Genomic DNA, 23,382 nt, shown 5'->3' with positions numbered 1-23,382 from the left:
ACAACTATAGTTTTTCTTATAATTAACTATTTCTTCTTGGATGATTTTCTAGTCCGTTTCTCTGCCATCTCGTTTCGTTTCTTGTCCAATTGTCGCTCTAGGTGCGCCCGGACATTAGGGTCCACCTTGCGTTCCTTGACCCCACTCCCAGCCCTGACGACCTTCTCCCTATGGACAACCTTCCGAGCGTGCGCCCTCGCCATCTCCGTGCATCCGTGCACCTCTGGCATGTTATGGCCGAAGCAGTATCGCCGGTTACAGAACTGACACAGGATTCCAGTCAGAGAGATCTTCTCTTTGCATTTGACATAATTGCATCTTGTATCGGACTTGATCGCTATGGCAATAAGAGCGTCAAAGTCCTCCTCAGTGGTCTTCTCAAGGAGGTTGCGCTGTTTGCTCTTATCCATCTTCTTCTTGGCTCCAGCAGACGCATCCTTAAGACGCTGCTTATCCTCGGTGACTTTCTCGCAGTGTATTTCGTGGAGGAAGACGTTTCCAGCTGGGAGTTTCTTCTTACAGAACTTACACTTGTAAAGGTCTATCTTCTCAACAGGCTCTTTCACCTCCGGTGTCTGAACTTTCGTTGTTTGTGAAGATTGTTCTTGCGCTTCTGGAGAAACATTTGTTGTTTTGGTAGATTGTTCTTGTGCTTCTGTAGACAGTTTCTTGGTTTTTGAAGAGTGTTCTGTGGCTTCTGTAGATACTTTGGTGTTGTTCTTGCACTCCACATTTGAAAAATCTGCGGCGTGATTCCAATGTGTTTCGTGGTCGCATTCTACAAAACTTCCCTCAGCATTGTGGGTTAATACTTCTTGAGCGTCCAGAGCCAAATCACTGATGGCTTCCATGGGATTTTTAGTTCCCAACTCTTCAATGATGACATCAACATTTGAATCTGTTCCCTTCAAACCCACATTTGCATCATCGAGAGACTTCTCCCCCAATGCACCCTGGGATGGGTCAACTTTAGATTCCTCGGCTGCGATAGGCTTTTTGCTGATGGTGATGTGTCTATCTTTACCCTCCCCTACACTGAAATGGTTCAGTCCAAGTTTCTCCGAAACCTGTAACATTTGAATCATAAAAATATCTTGTTAGTTATATTATAATTATGTTAAAGATGCTATGTCAGATTGTTTGCCGATTTTACCCCAGAATTTTGATTTAAAATTCAATAGGTATTTTGATGGGGGTCGAGAAAGTTACAAGCTTTCATTTGAGCCATTACTCAAAAAAGTCTGCCAATTATTAGAAACATTTTAAATTTTTGTCATGGTTCCTGACCATCAAAAGTAAAAGTAAATTTTTTTTCGTTAGAGTGGGTGGTACTCTTTGAAATACTATTCACTCAAAAGAATCTATTTTTTAATGTTTGGGGCCAGAAATCTGACATAGCATCTTTAACAACAAACAAACTAAAAAAAATGAAATGGCTAAAGCAAATAAATTGCCCTCCATCCTGTTCCCTATGCTTATCATCACCCCGCCTAACAGAAAAGCCAACAAAATAATAAGACATCCCAAAAGAAAAAATGTGCAAACTGCTAAAAGAAATAACGGGTGATGCAGTATAGCGGGGGGGCCTGATGCAATGAAAAGGCGTAGCGTCTGACAAGAGAGCATTTATCTCCACGCAACCAAAACAAGCATTAACATAAGTTTGGTGACCAGAGCTTGGCACAGATCTTAAGTGCAAGTTACCGAGAGTCGAGGTCAAGTTTAACTATCAGGTTTTCTTCGTTATAGTTTTGTTTTTTACTTTCATACTCTCTCAATTAGTACTAAATTCCCAACAACATATTTTTCATGGTAAACAAACTACATTCATCTAGAATAACTGACGAAACAAAATCTCACCCACGTACAGACAACTCCACATGGTTGGGACCACAATTGCCCAGAAGTTTAAATACACGTTAGGGTCCTGTCACACAAGGCAATATTTACGGGCAACTTGGAGGCAACCCACTGCAGTGCTTGCTGCATGTACATACATGTAAGAGACTGTTCAAATATTGTCTAAGAACCCAAGAATAATTTGTGAACATTCAAATGTTACTGGATTTTGTTTTTCAGGGATTGCATTATGTGACATGACCTTTTAGACCTGTAGTCTATTATTTTCTGGTCGATTTCACAAAACTCTTCCCAACTTAAATTCAATCCTAGGATTTAGAGCCTTAAAGCCATTATACACTTTCCGTTAACATGATTGTCCAAGGCCCACACTTCCTGTATCACAACTTATATATAAAACAAAAAACCTGTTTCCGCGCGTTTCGCCGTGTCATGACATGTATTTAAGATAAATCCGTAATTCTCGCTAACAAGAATTTATATTGTTTTACCGTTTTCTCAAAAAGTAAAGCATTTCATGAAATAATATTTCAAGAGAAGTCTTTCACTTTTGCCTTCTGTGAACCCTGTAAGTTATTTGTAAATCTGTGAACCGAAAGGGTCCAATGGCTTTAAGATCGATCCTACATCGATTTTACAAAACCCGTCTTCAGCAGGGCGAGTCCCAAGTAATATTAAAAGTAATATTAACAGTCAAACAAATTCTCGGAGCCTAAAAATATTGTTCGATGGCTATTTCATGTCTGTATTGCCTACATGTAGTTAATGAAAAGGCAGTATGATTTGTACATCACGTGATCATGTACTTCTCCTTTAAAGAAAAAGAAAAAGATTGTCGGACTGATACTTGCCCTAACTCGAGATGAGGCCCGGTCCCACTGCAGCGATAACGAGACGATAATGATAACGACGCAAAGAGAAGGCATTTTATTGGTTGAAATGCTTCGCACAGAATACGCCCACGCTTATTCAACCAATCGAGGGCGTGTATTGATAATTTTTTCGTTCTCGTTATGGAGGCCTGTGTGACTGGGCCTCTACTCTTGGTGAAATCAACCCCCTGTACTTCAACTTGTGCCTGACTTACCTGATGAACAACTAGTCGATCATGGGAGTTGAGATTAGATGGAAACTGGATTTCATCTCTAGTCTGGTCTCGGGAGAAGCGCTGCACTTGTTCCGTCAACTCAATCTCTTTCTTTGCAGAGGCTTCAGCGTCAAACGTCCTGCCAAAGAAACAAAAGATAATTATTTTAAAGTGTAACGCACGTCCAGGGCCCAATTTCATAAGGCTTAGCAAATTTCTTTGCTAAACAAAACAACAGTGGGCAACAGTTGCAACAATGTACACTATACACTTTGTGGAATTAAGGCTCGTATAAGATCCTGTTCACAGGCTTTATGAAATTGGGCTCAGGTATTTATTGCCTGGGTTTAATTCTCCGATAGTGTGTTTATAATTGTGGATTATTCTTCCTGTGGACGATAAGTGTTCCAGATTGTTTGCGATTTCTCAAATAGGCTATACCCTTTGAAACTGAAGTTTTCACAGGTTAGTTTGGGAACAGTGGAAGGGAATAGGCCTGGTCATACAGGCCCCAATAACGAGATCGAAAACGTCCACGATAAAAATGCACCCCCTCAATTGGTTGAATAAGCGCGGGCGTATTCTGCGTTGAGTAATTCAACTAATCGAGGGTGTGCAATTCTATCGTTCTCGTTTTCATTCTCGTTATCGGGGCCTGTGTGATCGGGTCTTAAGGCTCGATTGACAACAAAAATACTTGATTAAATGTTCAGACAAACCTTTCCTTGTTCCCAGGGATGTTGTAATGCTTTGCCTGGGGTCGAGGTTGCTTCGGTCTGGTACCCTTCTCGGTACCTGAGGATTGCTTGCTTTGTCTCAAGAGGAGATGATCCGGTCTTGTATATTCGCTGATATCAATTTCTGTGGTCAAAGGTCAAAGTTGAGTTAATAATTTTACAGGCAGTGGACACTATTGGTAATTGTCAAAGACTAGCCTTCACAGTTAGTGTATCTCAACATATGCATAAAATAACAAACCTGTGAAAATTTGAGCTCAATCGGTCATCGAAGTTCCGAGATAATAATGAAAGAAAAATATTCCTTCTCACACGAAGTTGTGTGCGTTTAGATGGTTGATTTTGAACTAGAGGGCGAACTGGTGATGCTGCTTGCACAAACGCGACGGGACCGCAAGGGGACACGCGCACCATTCTGTATGCGCATTGAATATGAAGTACACGTTGAAGTTTGCTTTTATTGAGCGCTACGCAATACTGCACAAACACACGCTGTGCGATGCTATTTTGTCAATTTAGAAAATGTTGTAGCCGCGTCCTTCGCAATTCAGCTCTAAGCGAGTAATACTACAGGCATGCAACTTGACTTGGCTGCGTACACATATATAAACCAGTCCGCCCGCTAGTTCTTATATATAACTCTATAAGCTCAGCATCGTTCTGAATCTGACCTTCTTGATATTGGAATGCACTCCTGACCTCCCCGTTGGTCGACATGTACTCCACTAGATTCTTCAGGAATCCATGATGGCTGACTGTCTCGGAGTCACAGATGACTGCAACATGACGACGGGCTCGGGTCACCGCAACATTGATCCGACGATCTTCAGCTAAGAAACCAACTTCCCCTAGATAGATTCAATATAAAATGCATCTTAAGTTTGCGATAACACCGTATGATTTTGTCTTTGAGAAAAAGACTTTGCTAGGGCCGAAACGTCAACTATTTGTTTGCATTTATACTGTAGGTCCCTTTGGTTGGTAAGCAGTTTGCAACAGCTAATGTAATACCGTTTGTCACCATGTGCTGTGTAGGGTTGTTTAGGGTTGTTTTTTTATTCGACAGCTCGGCCACAACACGCCACAAAGAGAGGCAACTACCCTACCTATGCACATCTCACACAGGCTTCCTGTTGTGTGAGAATGTGTGCATCATGCTCGAATGCTCATACAATGTGGGCACCAGTGACTGTTTATGCAAAAAGGACTTGGGCTGAAAGGGTTAAAGAGAGGCAACTACCCTAGTCTGATGTGTGTTAAAGGCAGTGAACACTATTGGTAATTACTCAAAATAATTATTAGCATAAAACCTTTCTTGGTAACCAGTAATGGGGAGAGGTTGATGGTATAAAACATTGTAACAAACGGCTCCCTCTGAAGTGACATAGTTTTCGAGAAAGAAGTAATTTTCCACGAATTTGATTTCGAGACCTCAAGTTTAGAATTTTCACAGGTTTGTTATTTTATGCATTATGTTGAGATACACCAACTGTGAAGACTAGTCCTTGACAATCACCATTTTATACAATCAACCTCTCCCCATTAGGGCCTACTCGTTACCAAGTAAGGTTTTATGCTAATAATTATTTTGCATAATTACCAATAGTGTCCACTGCCTTTAAGCTTAGTCTTAAAAACCTAAAGAGACTGTATTAATTGAATGTCTGATGGTAAACCATTCCAAAGTGTCTGTGCAGCTTGTCCCCTGTGGATTTTCGCATTTTCCCTTTTAGGCATCTTAAAGGCAGTGGACACTATTGGTAATCACTCAAAATAATTATTAGCATAAAACCTTATTTGGTTACGAGTAATGGGGAGAGGTTGACAGTATAAAACATTGTAAGAAACGGCTCCCTCTGAAGTGATTTTCCACGAATTTGATTTTGAGACCTTAGATTTAGAATTTGAGGTCTCAAAATCAAGCATCTGATGCTAATAATTATTTTGAGTAATTACGAATACTGTCCACTGCCTTTTAAGAGTAACCTGTTATTTGAACGCCAATGGTTTAGGGGTGTAATTTTGTTTATGGTGTCACGCAAGTCTATCAAGAGAGGCAACTACATGTACCTACCTCTGCTATTTGACCTGACGAGGGATATGACCACAGCTTCTTTCTCCCTCCCCTGGAAGCCATCAACTGACTTGATCTCTAGTCTAGGATGCCTGCCGCTCAGTCGCAGTCTCAACAACTCCACCTGATTTCACAGGAGAAAACAAAAAATAATAAAAACAATAATTTGGGGGGCTAATCATCCTTACTCGCAGCTTAGAGGGATATGACCACAGCTTCTTTCTCCCTCCCCTGGAAGCCATCAACTGACTTGATCTCTAGTCTAGGATGCCTGCCGCTCAGTCGCAATCTCAACAACTCCACCTGATCTCAGAGGAGACAAAAAAATAATAATAATTTGGGGGGCTAACCATCAACTTAGCTTCAGGCATGCAAGTGCCCTTTGAAAAAAAAAAAAAGGAAAATTTTCAAAGGCACAGCGCAAGTGCGAGGCAACCGAAACGCCACGGGACATGAGACCCATAATGGTACCCTAGAAAATGTGGAGGTTTATAATGCTCTAAGGTGCATTGTTAGCATGTACTAGGCTTATTTTACATTATTGTACATTGTTGTTGCTAGGCATATATTAGGCTAAAAACACACAACAAAATCTCTTTTTTTATAGCGCTTATCTTTTTTTTTCTTTACACGGAATTCCGCGGAAATGCGGAAGCGTTGCATGCCTATAGTATTACTCGCAGCTAAGAGCTGAATGGCGAAAGACGCGGCTACAACGTGTTCGAGAAGCAGGCATGCAAGGGCGCCTTTAGCTGCCAGCCACCTCAACCCATTATGACCACGGAACACAACCAAGATCGAAATAATAATCAGATCAGAAGATCAGAGGATCAATCTCAAAAAAAAAAAAAATTACAAATCAGAGACAGCATCGTCTGCTCAGGACTATAAGGTCATCAGTCCAGTTTGAATGGTTTTCATAAAATTACTTTTGCATATTCTAGAGCTTCTGTTAAAGGCAGTGGACACTATGCGTAATTTATACTTAAAAAAATTATTATCATAAAACCTCTCTTGATTTTGAGTAATGGGGAGAGGTTGATAGTATAAAACATTGTGAGAAACAGCTCCCCTGACGTAGTTTTTGAGAAAGAAGTAATTTTCATGAGACGAAAATTATTTTAGCATGTAAAAACGTGTTTTTGTGACATTGTTTTACACATAATCTCAAAAACTACAGCATCTCAGCAACTAATATTTTAAGGTACGCTTTCTACTATCATTATCTTCAAACAATGTAAGTTTAATGTAAATATGTGGACATAATGTTTTGTGTTACAAAAAGTACCTTTAAAGGTCGGTGACTACTACCAAATTTCACAATGTTTGAATCCCAACTTTAGCGGCGGGTACAGCAATGATTTAATCAGGGATGATTTGGTTTTACCCCCCACACCAATATGTGTAATGCACAGTACTGTGGAAGTGTCGTGGCCGAGCGGTTAAGAGCACCGAATTCAAACTCTGGTGTTTCTGATCAGCAGAGTGTGGGTTCGAATCCCAAGCCGTGACACTTGTGTCCTTAAGCAAGACACTTCACCATCGCTTCGTCCTTCGGATGGGACCTAAAGCAGTTGGTCCCATGTGCTATGTACTGCATGTAAAAAAAACCACTGCACTTATCGAAAAGAGAAGGGGTTTGCCCCAAATGTTCCTGGCTGTGGCTGCTGAATGCGCTGTAGCACCTTGTAAACCCTTACAAGGTGCTACATAACTGGTTCTCAAAATTCATCACTTCAATAAAAACCTATCTTTCTGAAAGTTTGTAAGTACTCAGCGCCTTGAGTACCTCGTTTGTTAGATACGTCCGCTATAATAAGACTTTGATATCATTATCATTATTATTATTACTGACTGCAATGATGATCAAAATATATTATTCTTGTACCTGTAGGTTATAAGGAGCAATGACAGCAATCTCTGATGCCGCTAATCCACTGGCTAGAAGTCTCTCTACATGAACCACAACGAGGTCCGCCTCCCCCTCGTTCCCTTTAGACACCTCTGACTCTACCTCAAGCTCGTACAAGTCACACCCTATGAAAATTTTTAAAGCAATCGCACAACATCGGTAAACAGTATTGTCCCAAGGCCCACATTTCGTGTATCATACCAAACCTGCGAAAAATTAGGCTCAATGGGTCATCGAAGTCGGGAGAAAATAAGGGGAAAACCCACCCTTGTTTCCGCACATTTCGCCGTGTCATGACATGTGTTTAAAATAAATCCGTTATTCGATATCGAGAATTGATAATTGATTTTTCTCAAAAAGTAAAGCATTTCATGGAATAATATTTTAAGAGAAGTCTTTCACTATTACCTTCTGTAAACCCTGTAAATTATTTGTAAATCTGTGAACTTTTAATTTTTGTTCTGTTCAGAAAGTGTCCAATGGCTTTAAGTAAGATTATAATTAATTTATAAAGCTTATATATTAATTTTACTTATTAAATTAAATAAAAAAACACTCTTATAAGCGCATATCACCGTGAGGTCCCTATGCGCTGTAAAGGGGAAATCAACAATTGTAAAAAGTAAACAGATATGTTTTCATCTGGGTTTTGAATTGTTCTGATGTCTCAGTCTGTTTAACAACCTCTTGGAGACTGTTTCAAAAGCCCGGTTCATACTTCCTGCGAATGCGAATGCGAAGCAAATGTTGACGCCACAAATTTGCAACGAATAATTTGCAGCAGTTCAACTCTGCTCTACTCACTTGCGAATGTCGCTGCGAAAGGAGGGTTGTGACGTCAAATTCACGCCAAATTCGCTTCACTTTCACATTCGCATCAAGTATGAACCGGGCTAAACTGAACTGCTGCATATTGGAAAGAGCGGTAACCGTATGACTTGGCTTGAGGGGCACACTTGACTGTAAACAAAAACACTTGATAATAATATAGGTATTTATGTAGCGCCTTTAAAGACACTGGACTTTATTGGTAATTGTCAAAGACAAGTCTTCTCATTTGGTGTATCTCAACATATGCATAATATAACAAACCTGTGAAAATTTGAGCTCAATTGGTCAGCAAAGTTGCGAGATAGTAATGAAAAAAAAAACACCCTTGTCACACGAAGTTGTGTGCTTTCAGATGCTTGAGTTTGATTTTGAGACCTCAAGTTTCAAATTTGAAGTCTCAAAATCAAATCGTGGAAAATTACTACTTCCTTCTCAAAAACTACGTCACTTCAGAGGGAGCCGTTTCTCACAATGTTTTATACCATCAACCTCAGTCTCCCCCTTACTAGTTACCAAGTAAGGTTTTATGCTAATAATTGTTTTGGGTAATTACTAATAGTGTCCACTGCCTTTAAGAAAGATCAAAGCGCTGAACAATCAACAAGGTAAGAAACAGGAAAAATAAAACAACAACGGATTACTGACGAGGCTGACTGAAAAAGTAGGTTTTGAGGTTAGAGTAGGGTGCGTTCGATTAGCTTCACTGTGGCGACCCCACGGTACTCAGCATACATGTACCTTTCCCTAGAAAACTGGACAATACTTCAAAACAACATCAAACGGACAAAGACAGGACAAAACAATTTATCTTCAAGTCCGCGCTAATCCTCCAATCAGATTAGCAGAATGGAATGGTGATATAAATCTATATTGCACAGCCCATTTATCACACTACCTGCGTCTCGTGTGTTCTATGGTACGCGTCAAGTTTGCTTGAAGATAAACTTGTTATCACACAAGCGCGAGTGGAATTCGGAAAAATAGAGTGCATCTGTATCCCATATCCAAGGAGGCCTCGTTGGATATCGGACGCAGAAGCGCTATATTTTTCCGTATTACACTCACGCACGTGTGATAACTTATTATTATTGGTTTATTAAAACACATTCAAACATTGCAGCTACAAGCTGAATTGAGTTTAAAATACAGAGATTCATAAAAAAATCGAAAAGTTTAAAAATTACAAAAAAAACCATTAAGAATTACAAACTGTTTTTATACATTAAAAGGGCAAACTGGCTAGTGCCAGTAACAAATTAGACAAAACAAAAAATTGCACAGCAAGTCACCTTAAAGGAACAAGGCGAAGGGTTGGGGACAAATAGGCAAGCCAGCTGAGTGAACAAAAATCAAGAGCTATTGTTGAGTGCTTGGACAAGGGATGGAATGCAACTATTTTTGTAACGACCAGTTCTACATTTTGGGGGGCACATTTTGTTGGCATTCCGCAAGTTGTTGTTTTTGTTTGGTGGGAGCCAGTGCCTGTAATTTTCAGATTCAAACAAGGTCTTACCAAAGTTGACAAATAAATGATTCAGTCTATCAGTGATTGTAGGTAAACTGAACAATTGGCATACTTCCACATATGATGTTGGTGTATTTGGCTGACCAGCCAGAATGATACGAAAAGCCCTTTTTTGTAACCTTTCAAGGCTTATAAAGGAGTGAGACTCGTTACCTGTCGTATCGATGAGAACCAGAGGGACTGAGGTATCCTCCGTCTCCTCCACTCCAGGGAGGTCTGAGAGGAGGTGGCTGGAGACTGAGTCCGCAGCGGTCAGCTTACTCTCATAGAGCTCGTTTGAGCTCCACTGCATTATGGCAGCGTTCATGCGATACTGGGTCGTCAGCATCTTGGTGATTTGATCCGAGTGGAGGTTGACGGCTCTCTCCATGAGGGACACAGCAAGACCGTCGGATGCAGCTCTGTATCATAACAATAATAGATTCTTATTAAGTGATGTGATCAAGCAAAATGAGTCAGGTCATTTTTCATCATGCATTTAAAACAAGCAAAATAAACTGTGCTGCCCAGCACAGAATTCCCCCAGATTGCACTTCAGCATTGATGGCCCATATTTAAACATCAATAATTTTGTTGAGTCGCTCCCCTTGGGGGACTAAAATGGATTTAGAGCCCACCACTAGAAGTGGTCTAGCTACAACACTGTTAAAGACAGTGGACAATATTGGTAATTACTCAAAATAATCATTAGCATAAAAAACTTACTTGGTAATGAGTAAAGGGGAGGGGTTCATAGAATAAAACATTGTGAGAAACGGCTCCCTCTGAAATGGAGTAGTTTTTAAGAAAGAAGTAATTTTCCACGAATTTGATTTCAAAACCTCAGATTTAGAATTTGAGGTCTTGAAATCAAGCATCTGAAAGCACACAACTTCGTGTGACAAGGGTGTTTTTTCTTTCATTACTATCTCGCAACTTCGACGACCCATTGAGCTCAAATTTTCACGGGTTTGTTATTTTGTGCATAATAAATGTTAAGATACACCAAGTGGGAAGACTGGTCTTTGACAATTACCAATAGTGTCCAGTGTCTTAAAACACTGAATACTATCCCCAATATCTATGAAAAAAATCCACAGGCAAATTGCTTTGGTGGGATTCCAACCCATGACATTTGCATTGCATTTGCATTGCTTAGAGCAGTTGTTTAGCCACTAGACCACCCAGCTAGCCCGGTGGTTACAGGTAGTCAAATCCATTTAAGCCTAGACGGCTAGTGGGACTAGTGTCAAAGTCGCAAGTATCGATTGCTTAGTCAAGTCTCGACTACTGTTGGTGAAATCAACTACTCGGTTAATCATTCAGCCACGACTACTACAAAAATAGCCACAACTTCCTGCTTGGTGAGCCAATTGTGTCACTTATGACTGTTCATGACAACATAATTTACTTCTGAAACACAATCAGACATCAGTGACACAATCCTTCAATTCTTTCAGCAGAAATTTTACTATATTGAGCCTGCGGCAAACAATTAGCCCCAATGCATCTTGGGAATTAAAAATAAGTTGCGACTAGTGTCAAAATTGCAACTATTTGAGGCGCAACTAGACGAGAAGTTAATTTCACTAGTCGTCCCAGCTTACTTATTATTATTACTTATCAGCGCACCCAACCTTTGGAACTCTCTTCCTGCTACCCTCCATCTCAGACAAACTCAGACCTCTTCAAATTACATCTCAAAACCCACCTGTACACTCAGGTAATGAGCTTTGGTAATCTTGTTATGTTTAGTTTATTTGTTGCTTTCTATTGTATAAATTTGTTTATTTTTTTTGTAAAGCGCATTGAGAGTACTTGCAGTACTGAATTGCGCTATAAGTATTGCTTCTTCTCATTATTATTGTAACTAGAAAATCAAAAAAGGAAAAAGAAAACAAATTTGTAAGATATCTCACTTGTCTGAGAGAATAGTCGGTGGTAGCTGTTGATGGTCGCCGGCTAGGATGCACCTTGGAGCATACATGAGTGGGATCCAGCAACTAGCCTCTACAGCTTGAGCACATTCATCGATCACAACCACATCAAAATGGTCCTTAGGGAGGTAGCTCAGAGGTCCAGACAGCGAGGCGCTGGTGTTGGTGGCTAAGACGACGTCGGCACGCTGGAGGATCTCTCGGATGGCGTGACGTTCCCGCTCTCGCAGCTCCTTGCGGAGGATCTTGGCCTCGTCCCGGAGATGACGTTTCTCCTTGCCTTGTTTGGACTTGGATAACTGAATCTGTTTTGGACAATGGTGTATTATTGAGTTTTAAAGAAATAGTATACATGTACGTGTGGTAATCAATCATAAAATGAGTGGCAGTTTGTTGAGATACTGCATTCATCTGGAGTTTTCACATGTGACTTTCATTGTACCTTTCTTATGGGGAAGGGATACACTGTACCTTTAAAGGAACAAGTTGCCTTGGATCGGTCGAGTTGGTTTAGAAAAGTGTTTGAAACCGATTATTATGAATTGCACGCTAAGAAAGATGTTTTAAAAGTAGGATATGATGATCCACAAGAAAAGGTCTTGAAGTTGCACGGTTTTACTTTTATTTTGCAAACTAACACATCCCCCAGTTGTTCATTTTGTAGAGTAAAAATTTTGACTCCACAAAATGGCATGTCGTTTTAAGTAACGACGTATAAGGAAAACCGTGCAATTTCAGTACTTTTTTAAATTGATTATATTCTACTATTAGTATTATTACAACATCTTTCCAACCAGATGCATTTTATAACAAACAGTTTTCAATAGCTTTTCATAGACCAACTCGCCCCATCCAAGGCAACGTGGTCCTTATTAAACTTTGGTTAGTGGCTGGCTGCTGTAAGGGAACCTCGCCTTCAGCTCGGCCCATTAACAGGTAGCTAGTCACTAAAACCCAGTCATTAAAGCCATTATACACTTTCGGTAAACAGTATTGTCCAAGTCCCACACTTCGTGTATCACAACTTATATATAAAATAACAATCCTGTGGAAATTTAGGCTCAATCGGACATCGGAGTCGGGAGAAAATAACGGGAAAACCCACTCCTGTTTTCGCGCGTTTCGCCGTGTCATGACATGTGTTTATAACGAATCCGTAATTCTCGTTAACGAGAATTTATATTGTTTTACCGTTTTCTCAAAAAGTAAAGCATTTCATGGACTAATATTTCAAGAGAAGTCTTTCACCATTACCTTCTGTAAACCCTGTAAATTATTTGTAAATCTGTGAACTTTTTTTTTTTTTTCTGTACCGAAAGGGTCCAATGGCTTTAAAACACGCAGTGAAGACTGGCTCCCCACAGTTTTATTCCCTGAATATAATAAAACAACGGTTCCAAAAAACCAAAGGTATAGGTTCCTTTAAAGGGAAGGTACACGTTTGATAATTGTCAAAGACCAGTGTTCTCACTTGGTGTATCCCGTCATAAGCATAAAATAACAAGCCTGTGAAAATCTGGGCTCAATCGGTAGTCGAAGTTGTGAGAAAATGATGAAAGAAAAAAAACACCCTTGTTGGACGAATTTGTGTGCTTTCAGATAGGAATAAAGACTTCAAGCTCGAAGAAATTACCTCTTTCTCAAAAAACTACGTTACTTCAGAGGGAGTCGTTTCCACACAATGTTTTAATACTATCAACAGCTCTCCAATGCTTGTTAACAAGTCAGCTTTTAATATTTGTTTTGAGTAATAACCAAACGTGTATCTTCCCTTTAATGATATTGCCTATAGATCAGCATTACCCCTACAATTTAGGACCCTATCTTTAAGAAATGTTTCAGATGAAGTCCATCTACAACGAATGTTCTCAGAAAAATTTCATTGTCTTTTCTTTAAATCTTTCTCACCAACTTACCCTTGTTTGGTCAATCTCTTTGCGCACATCTTGAACGATTTTTGCCTCGTCACTGGACGCAACGATGGCGTCGAGGGCGTGCTTCTGAATGCTCGGCAGGAGTCTGGCTGGATGGCCGATACGCACGATGCGGACTTTACTGGCAGCCAGCCTCTCAACGAGGTTATCAACAGCTATGTTGGATGGTGCACACGCTAGAACCTACATCACAAGTTAACAAAGCATTGTAATATTACACCGCTATCATGGCTGATTGGAAGTGGTGCGTTTATGTGATGAGACAGGGCGGCCAACCCAGTCCAGTATAGATGGTCTGCCTACAGGTACAATTCCAGGCAGAAGCTGCCCTAAGCTGCGCTGGATAGACAATTTTTTTTCAATTCAATTCAATTCACTTTATTTCCAAATCCAAACAAATAAACAAAACAATTAGCAGTGAATAAAGAACTATGTTTTACAAGCAAATGGAATAATGATAATACATGAAGTAATACTATATTACTACATTTACAAGCAAAGGCAAAATATAAATTACGGAAAACAAGCAAAAAAACATACAGAGCACAATAAGACAAAGTGGAGTGGTAGAAGCGTAGGAGAGCTAAGAAGAGCAGCGATTGGAAGATATTAGGTAATACACCCCCATTACTATTTGAGGATAAGGCAGCCACGGGGTTACTCGATTTATAATGGATAATTAAAGACACTGGACACAATTGGAAATTGTCAAAGACCAGACTTCTCACTTGGTGTATTTCAACATACGCATAAAATAACAAAACTTGGAGCTCAATCGGTCGTCGAAGTTGCGTGATATGTAATGGACCACATTCAACATTGTCATCAGCCACATCCCTCTCTCACCAAGCTTCTCAGCAGCGATAAAAGATGATTAGCTCGGCAATGACAAGCCCTTGATGATTAGCTTCCCCTTCTTTTAATTAAACAACATCAACTTCTCAATCCTTGATTTTATATCGCCTCTGCTTAAACTGTTCTGGCGTCTTGTCGCTAATTTTATGAACTCGATATATTTCCTCTGATCTATCCTATGTCAGAGTATCTGTCATGTCCTATGTTCGTCTGTCCTTTTGTTTGCATGTCTGTCTGCTTGTTTTGTTTGTTTGTCTGTCTGCCTGTTCTTTACAAGCTTGTTCTGGTCATCTAAACAGCCCCATACTCTATTTATTTCATTTATCCTGCTTACTGTTACTTAACACCTACCCGAGTGGAATGTTTTCAACGGAAATGGTATTGTAACTTGTTTATAATGCACTTGTTCACCATTTTAATGTAATTTTGATATGTGTACACTTCTGAATTTTTCGTAATTATCGAGTAAAAAATCAGGCCCCAGCCTAAAGGTTTTTAAAAACTAAAAACACTTCTGCCGTTGAGAGCGCGTGTCAAAGGACAATGCCGCTGACGTCATCTCTGGGAGCTTGCTTTGTTATGCCTCCACGCTGCAACAAAGCGGCTTTACAAATTGGAGCTCCCAGAGATGACGTTTTGAGAGTGATTACGTAACAGGGCTTTTCGCAAATCTCTCAGAAAAGCGCTAGATAAGGGCATTCAAAATGATTGCTTTGTTACACAATTGAAATCTTTTTATAGTCATATGACTCGATTTCCCTATTCTTTGAAAACATTTTAAGTGAATTTCAGCAAAGTTTACGACTTGACATTTTCGTTCAAGCAGGTCTTCAATGTTACTTTTGCTTTACTCCGCAATATATGTAACTGTCAACATTTTTATGGAAGTATGGAAATAAATGTGTATTTGAACTTATCATCAGCCCTACCTTCAGTTTCTGCTTGACTGCTTGTCTGATAATTTCTACAACCGTTGTCGTTTTCCCAGTTCCAGGAGGACCGTGGATGACGGCAACATCTCGTTGGGACAGGGCAAAGGTCATCGCATCTTGCTGCGATTGGTCCAGGTTTTCATTGAACAACTGAAAGTCGGATGAACCTAGAACGAGACAAAAAAAAAGAACATTATTGAGTTACGGTTTTTTTGAAAAACAAAATTTGATTTAATGTATTTTGACAACTGATGACTTCATTATCAAGTCACGACTTCTATACTTGATGATCAAGTTAAATACATACATACATACATACATACATATAAGGCATTTGTATAGCGCCACTACTTCAAGAACGCAGCGCATTAGATAGAGTACAGAGAATGTTTGATACACTTCTTAAATAATTTCCTGATTGAGGTGGAGAGTGCTTTCCAAGTGTGTGGAGCACAATGAGAGAATGTGCGACTTGAAGCTGACTTAAGAAGCTTGGTTGAGTTAGGTTCCATGAGGCGAGTAGTGTCGGATGCTGAGCGTAGACTTGAGCAGCCAGGCCTACATACACAATTTCAAATTGATGCAAGTTTTGCAACTATACATATTATTTGCGAAACTTGCATCAACATGCACACAAACTACACCGAGGAGAAGACAAAAAACATTGACAAAAATATAAATAATAATAACAATAGGTGTTTGGCTTTGCTCTGGCGTTGCCAAACACCTAAAAAAAGAGGACCTTACCCGTCTGATCTGAAGTAGGCTGATCTGGTCTCGTCTGAGGTCTGACATCGGCCTCACCAAATAACACATCAATCACGTGACTTGCTGGGCCGGTGGTGTAAGAATCAAGGCTTTGTAGAGCCCTGTAAATAAAAACAAAACAAAAAATAAACTTGAGTTATTAACCAAAAAATTGACTAGGACAAGACATGAACCTGTGACCTCCATATTAACATGCCGGTGCTCTACCAACTGAGCTATTATATCTAGACCTATGTTGGTGATCATCCTATTTGGTAAAAATCTTTGTCAGAAGCCATTCCACCTGTCATAATAACAATCAATTTTTATATTACACAAATATTGACTGCTTCGAGTGCTATGGTTAAAACTACGACTCCCGAGGTTGTCCCCGGAGCGTTCTATTTTCCCAAGGCGCAGCCGAGGGAAAATGGAATGGTCGGGGAATATCAAGGGAGTCAGAGTTTTAACCAAAGCATGAGTAAAAGCAGTCAATATTTGTTTTATAACACCCCAACAGACTATTTATCATCCTGGTACACATAACATTCATACGTGTGTTTCAGATACACAGATGCACAACTGATTGGGTTTCAGGTGGGTAAAAAGACATTTGGGTACTGCACGCCGTGTGATAGTCGTCGGACTATCACACGTCAAACAATGCACTATCACACGGCCAAGGTACTCAATGACGCTTAGATAGGGATAGATTATTGAAGTTATGAATTCTGAGACCAAATCATGTAGCACCTTATACATGTAAGGGTTTACAAGATGCTACGGCGCATTCAACAGCCACATCCAGGAACACCGGGGCCAACTCTTTGTGATACACGTAAGTGCACTGGGTCCTTTTACATGCGCTACATAACACACAGGACCAACTGCTTTACAACCCATCCGATGGACGAAGGAAAAGTTAAGTGTCTTGCTTAAAGGCAGTGGACACTATTGGTAATTACTCAAAATAATTATTAGCATAAAACTTTACTTGGTAATGAGTAATGGGGAGAGGTTGATGGTATAAAACATTGTGAGAAACGGCTCCCTCTGAAGTGCCATAGTTTTCGAGAAAGAAGTAATTTTCCACGAATTTGATTTCGAGAACCTCAAGTTCAGAAATCTCGAGGTCTCAAAATCAAGCATCTAAACGCACACAACTTCGTGTGACAAGGGTATTTTTTCTTTCATTGTTATCTCGCAACTTCGACGACCGATTGAGCTCAAATTTTCACAGGTTAGTTATTTAATGCTTAATGTTGAGATACACCAAGTGAGAAGACTGGTCTTTGGCCATTACCAATAGTGTCCACTGTCTTTAAGGACACTTGGTCATTTTTATAGTTTGTTCGGAGTCGCAAGTGTGGTTTGGTTTTTAATGTCATGTTAACAATTATTTTGAGTAATTACCAATAGTTTCCAGTGCTTTTAAGCCTTGTTTTTGCAAACATGCATTAACAACATTTTTTTACAGAAATGAATCATGAAGTCTGTAAAATGGTGAGCTACTTACTTTTTCAGGCGTCTATACGTGACATCATTAGCCAACTTGGTCAATCTGTACAGTCCTTCATGGTCAAAGGTCACAGAACCACCCTCAGTATCTTTATGGTCGAAGGCAACAGTAATGGCCACCTGGGTGACCTTCGACACGATGCCCGATGGATCATCTGTTGAGGAGGCTCCGCCCCCATGTGATTGGCCAACTCCAACGATGTCTCCTATTGGAAGAACGTAATAATAATATTAATAATAAAAGTATGCACTTTAATTAGGGAATAACAGTGTTCGTACCCGGTCTTCACTGCGTGGTAATGACCGGGTTGGTGGCTGGCGCTGTTAACGGACCGAGCCAACGGCGCCAGCCACCAACCAAGGTCATTACCATGCAGTGAAGACCGGGTACGAACACTGTTATTCCAATTAATAAATACCTTTTTTAGCCAATTAAACGGCTAAAATTGTCCAAATTTTGTGACTTTTCTCTCTGCGGTACTTCCAGACATGTTCAGGGGCCATATTTGAGCTTTTGATGGTTCCCATCTCTTTCGTGCGTTAATCACATTACTGATCTTTGAGACCAGTTGACTCTTTTAAATAATGATCTGTTCAGCGCCTTCACTGGGGTCAAATGAGGCAAATGATTGGACGATAGCTGTTCCTTGTGCATTAAAACGCGCGCATGAGCTCGGCGTCAGTTTATACGCACGCACATGTTACACCCGCGCACTCAAAATTGAAACATTTTCAGCGCGCGTCGAAACTAACAGGGATATAAATAAGCGTGCGATACAGTGCAACGCGCAAGGTTTACACAATGTATGCTGATTGTAGTTACTTATTCGCTATTTTCCAAAGCCGGTCTTTATACCATCGTTAACACTCCCACTTGTGACCGGGTTTTGACTAATCAGAGACTTGAAACTGTTCAAGGTATTTATTAATAGAGCTTAATACAGGGTGTCTAGACGCTGAAACTTAACAGTAAGTGCATGATAACAAAAGAATTACACAAGTTTAAGTGAGAAGAAATAACTGAAACTTTAGTATTTGCTAGATGGATCTAAATAAGTGGGTTTGAGTTCAGTCTTAAATGAGTCCAGTGTAGTGAAGGCACGGAAGTGGACAGGAAGGTTGTTCTAGAGAGTGGGTGTGGCAATTGAGAAGGCACAGTTACCTATAGTGAATCCAGGGAAATGGACCAGTGTTGAAATCCAGGTGGGGGGGGGGGTAGGGGGGGAGGGTAGACGGTGATTGAAGAACACAAGATATTTTTGTACCCAAATTATTGGGATTTGTAGCTCTCTTTTTTGACCAGGTTGTCAACCATTGCTAGCCCCCCATGTGGTTGTATCATGTAAACCTCATGTGTGTGCTGACCTTTGCGTTTGACTGTGAAACGAGCGGTTATAAACAGAGCTCCAGCTGGTCATTATCAACCGTTTAAACACCCCCACGTGACACGCTCTCCACCAATAGGACTAGCCAAACTGTCTGAGGTATTTATGATAAGTACCTGGGTTAAGGTTATGAGCGGGTAGGTTGCCATCACCATGCCCCTTGTTGGGTGCAAATAAACCCATCAATAAATGTAGGTTATAGTTACCTGGGTTAAGGTTATGAGCGGGTAGGTTACCATCACCATGCCCCTTGTTGGGTGCAAATAAACCCATCAATAAATGTAGGTTATAGTTACCTGGGTTAAGGTTATGAGCGGGTAGGTTGCCATCACCATGCCCCTTGTTGGGTGCAAATAAACCCATCAATAAATGTAGGTTATAGTTACCTGGGTTAAGGTTATGAGCGGGTAGGTTACCATCACCATGCCCCTTGTTGGGTGCAAATAAACCCATCAATAAATGTAGGTTATAGTTACCTGGGTTAAGGTTATGAGCGGGTAGGTTGCCATCACCATGCCCCTTGTTAGGCGCAAATAAACCCATCAATAAATGTAGGTTATAGTTACCTGGGTTAAGGTTATGAGCGGGTAGGTTGCCATCACCATGCCCCTTGTTGGGTGCAAATAAACCCATCAATAAATGTAGGTTATAGTTACCTGGGTTAAGGTTATGAGCGGGTAGGTTGCCATCACCATGCCCCTTGTTGGGTGCAAATAAACCCATCAATAAATGTAGGTTATAGTTACCTGGGTTAAGGTTATGAGCGGGTAGGTTACCATCACCATGCCCCTTGTTAGGCGCAAACTTGACCAGCGTTCTCCCATAGAGCCCGGTGGATTGGTTGACTAGGTGTAGCTTCAGAAGACAAACCCCTCGCCTCTGCAGCTCCTTCAAAGGTGTGTTTTCAATCAATGCACTGAAAAGAAACAACAGTGTAGAACAACGAGTCAGTCAAGGGGGTGGATTTAACAAAGATATAAGACTAGTCTTATCTTGAGTTAGGACGAGAACCCGTCCTAACATTGGACTAGCCGTGCATGTTTTATCTCCTAGGACTAGTCCTACTGTAAGTTAGGACTAGTCCTACCTCTTTGTGAAATCATACCAGGGGGCAGTAATTTTGTTTAAAGGCAGTGGACACTATTGGTAATTGTCAAAGACTAATCTTCACAGTTGGTGTATCTCAACATATGCATACAATAACAAACCTGTGAAAATTTTAGCTCAATCACTCGTCGAAGTTGTGAGATAATAACGAAAGAAAAAACACCCTTGTCATACGAAGTTGTGTGCTTTCTGATGCTTGATTCGAGACCTCAAATTCTAAACTCTGAACATTTGTTTTAAAAAAAAAAAAAAAATAATAAAAATCATTGAAAACAATTTACAATACTGATAGCTATTTCAAATGTACCCTTCATTTTTATTGAGCAATTTCATCAACTGTTATCACAACGCAATCGTGAGAAACTTGTTATTTTCTAACGTTTTACCCTTCACGTAGTTCAAAAGGTCGGACCGCACGTGTGTGCACAGTTGCCGGGCTACACAATGCACCCCACGCATTGCCACGACCTTTGAACTACACGTCACACACGTAGAGCCGAAGCTCCGCCCCATGCAGGTTCGACATTTGAACCTGTGAATTTCGCTCCGGTTCTGGTAAGTTTTTGTTCATTTTTCTTCGAAATATTTCCTCAATGGTGTTTTGAGTATTATGACAGGCTGCATTAGACATTGCGGATTAAGTTTGTACCCTCAGAATTTGTGTCATAATTTTTGAAAGTGGTAAAAATTGGGCAAATCTGGTGACTAGCTGTCGAAATTGTACGTGTTGGACCAGATTAACCGTTGCCGCTCGAAACAATCTCGTAACCCTCCGGCCTGGCGGCCGTCGGGAGGAGGGTTACGTTATCGCAACGAACTAGAGTCTAGAGTCTTAGACTTCCTACTAGCTAGAGCATAACCAACGACAGGAAACTTTATTCTCAGCATGATTAAGCCTGATGAAAATACAGACCGTCAGTAAACTGCATAGCTTCTGTCACCGGTGCAGCTTGCACAATCTCGCGGTAAACAGGAATCAAAGTTGGGGTTTGAAAACATATGAGGGTCGATAACGTATGACGCTACGATAAATTAGTTTCACTTTCAATTTTTATTTATTTTATTTTGAATGAATTTACGTTTTTTTTCTAAGTTCTTGTTCTGTAAATGTTCTTACCTTGTTTCAGCTATTTCGGCTTCTCTTTCTAAGGAGAGTAGCTCAGTATGTTTCTGGACGAAATTTCTTACAGCCATTTCTTGAAGCTTTCTAGATCAATCAAAAACTGTGTTATCTTTTCAGTTTCTTACACACTGCACTTACTGCCATGGGCGCTGCCATATTGAATGGACCTTTAAATCTGACAGAGGGCGCTCTTTAAAATAACGAATACGCTTATCCGCTAGCGTTTTTTTTTTCGTACCAGACGCGGGCTGGCCTTCGCATCAGCGGCGTAACTAGACATTTTCATTTGGTGGGGCAAGTGGGGGCAATGATTAAATTTGGGGGGCCAAAGAAGTGCAAGATTATTATTAAATATATTAACTGATATAGTTGATACACACCAATGCAGTTCTGAAACAGTCTACATAGTCAGCAGGTAACAGAAGATTGCGAAAACAACAAAATCTTAGAGAACTTGTCATTTTGTATAAGATAAAACTTTTCGACTGTATAAAAGGATTAAATTACCAACTGTGATCACCATTTACCAATTTAGAGTTGTACACAGCATTCTCAAATAGGCTCTGTGGGTGTGTAAAATACCCAAAACATAAAAATATTAGGCCAAGTAGAAATAGAAAAATAGAAATGTTTAGCGTCCCCGCCCGCTTCCTTTTTACAGGACACCTCCTTTTTTTCTTAAGTTTTTTTTTATGCACATTTTTTTTGTTTTTTTTTTTATGAAAAGGGGTTATTTTAATAGATCTCAGCAAAAAAACAAAAAAACAATTGATATTATTTTGACATTCATGGCGGCCATCTTAAAATAAAAAATAAAAAAGCCCCTCCTCCTTCCTTTTTTTGAGAAACCCAGACACTAAACATGTTTATTTTTTTTACTCGGCCTTATTGTAATAAGTGTAAGCCATAAAAATAAACGGATATTTAAAATAGGCATACCTCTCAATTGCACCGCTTGCTTCAAAGGAGAAGAAATGGTCTAAGCAACCTTTTTCGCTGGCCATTTTGCTGTAGTAAATTTCTCTGTAGTGCATCTGACCATGGAGGTAGAAATTTCTACCTCCATGATCTGACTAAGTTGTGTGTTAAAGCCATTATACACTTTCGGTAAACAGTATTGTCCAAGTCCCACACTTCGTGTATCACAACTTATATATAAAATAACAATCCTGTGGAAATTTAGGCTCAATCGGTCATCGGAGTCTGGAGAAAATAACGGGAAAACCCACTCCTGTTTTCGCGCGTTTCGCCGTGTCATGACATGTGTTTATAACAAATCTGTAATTCTCGTTAACGAGAATTTATATTGTTTTACCGTTTTCTCAAAAAGTAAAGCATTTCATGGACTAATATTTCAAGAGAAGTCTTTCACCATTACCGTCTGTAAACCCTGTAAATTATTTGTAAATCTGTGAACTTTTTTTTTTTTCTGTACCGAAAGGGTCCAAGGCTTTAACGGAGCTATTGGTCTGCGTTCAGACCACCACGTATTTAACAGAACTTTGTCACATCCTGCACTCTCTGTAACCGCAAAACCACAACAAACATTTACCGCCAAAACGATTGCGCGCGCGTTCCATGCATTTTTCATGTTATAGTCCACATAGGGCTTACTGATATGAATAAAGGTTTTCCTTTTAACGGCTGCATTTTAAGCAGCCTTAAACGATTTATATATTAGGCCTATAAGAATATACTTTTCTCTGATTTCATATGGGGGGGGGGGGGGGGGGGCAAGAGGGGGGGGGGGGGGCAAGGGTTCTGAGTGGGGGGGGGGGGGCGCCGGCCCCCCTGCCCCCCTCTGGTTACGCCATTGCTTCGCATTATTGGCGCTTGATC

At 40.2% G+C, this 23,382-nt stretch overlaps 1 protein-coding gene across 1 annotated transcript; it reads right to left on the bottom strand.

Moving 5' to 3' along the window:
• Positions 1-23: 23 nt before the first annotated feature.
• LOC139943201 (DNA-binding protein SMUBP-2-like) lies at positions 24-21,684 on the bottom strand. Its single transcript, XM_071940018.1, has 14 exons — positions 21,538-21,684; positions 20,060-20,229; positions 17,927-18,134; positions 16,411-16,532; positions 15,661-15,830; positions 13,859-14,059; positions 11,925-12,247; positions 10,180-10,427; positions 7,647-7,795; positions 5,759-5,882; positions 4,356-4,532; positions 3,667-3,808; positions 2,948-3,086; positions 24-1,067 (listed from the first exon to the last, which is right to left on the bottom strand). The coding sequence occupies exons 1-14, from the start codon at positions 21,612-21,614 to the stop codon at positions 27-29; spliced, it is 3,291 nt and encodes a 1,096-aa protein (XP_071796119.1). The 5' UTR covers positions 21,615-21,684; the 3' UTR covers positions 24-26.
• Positions 21,685-23,382: the final 1,698 nt, after the last annotated feature.

This window comes from Asterias amurensis, chromosome 10, assembly GCF_032118995.1.
Source record: "Asterias amurensis chromosome 10, ASM3211899v1".
Taxonomy (NCBI): domain Eukaryota; kingdom Metazoa; phylum Echinodermata; class Asteroidea; order Forcipulatida; family Asteriidae; genus Asterias; species Asterias amurensis.
The sequence above is the reverse complement of the archived record's forward strand: the minus strand, read 5'-3'. Positions and strand labels throughout refer to the sequence as shown.

Bases quoted from the DNA above. Each gene is read 5' to 3' on its own strand.
- LOC139943201 (XM_071940018.1), bottom strand. From the start codon at position 21,614: ATGGCTGTAAGAAATTTCGTCCAGAAACATACTGAGCTACTCTCCTTA. The intron at 16,533-17,926 runs GTAAGTAGCTCA...TTTTATTTACAG, and splicing joins ACGTATAGACGCCTGAAAAA to GGCTCTACAAAGCCTTGATT. The intron at 1,068-2,947 runs GTAAGTCAGGCA...CAAATGTTACAG, and splicing joins ATCGACTAGTTGTTCATCAG to GTTTCGGAGAAACTTGGACT.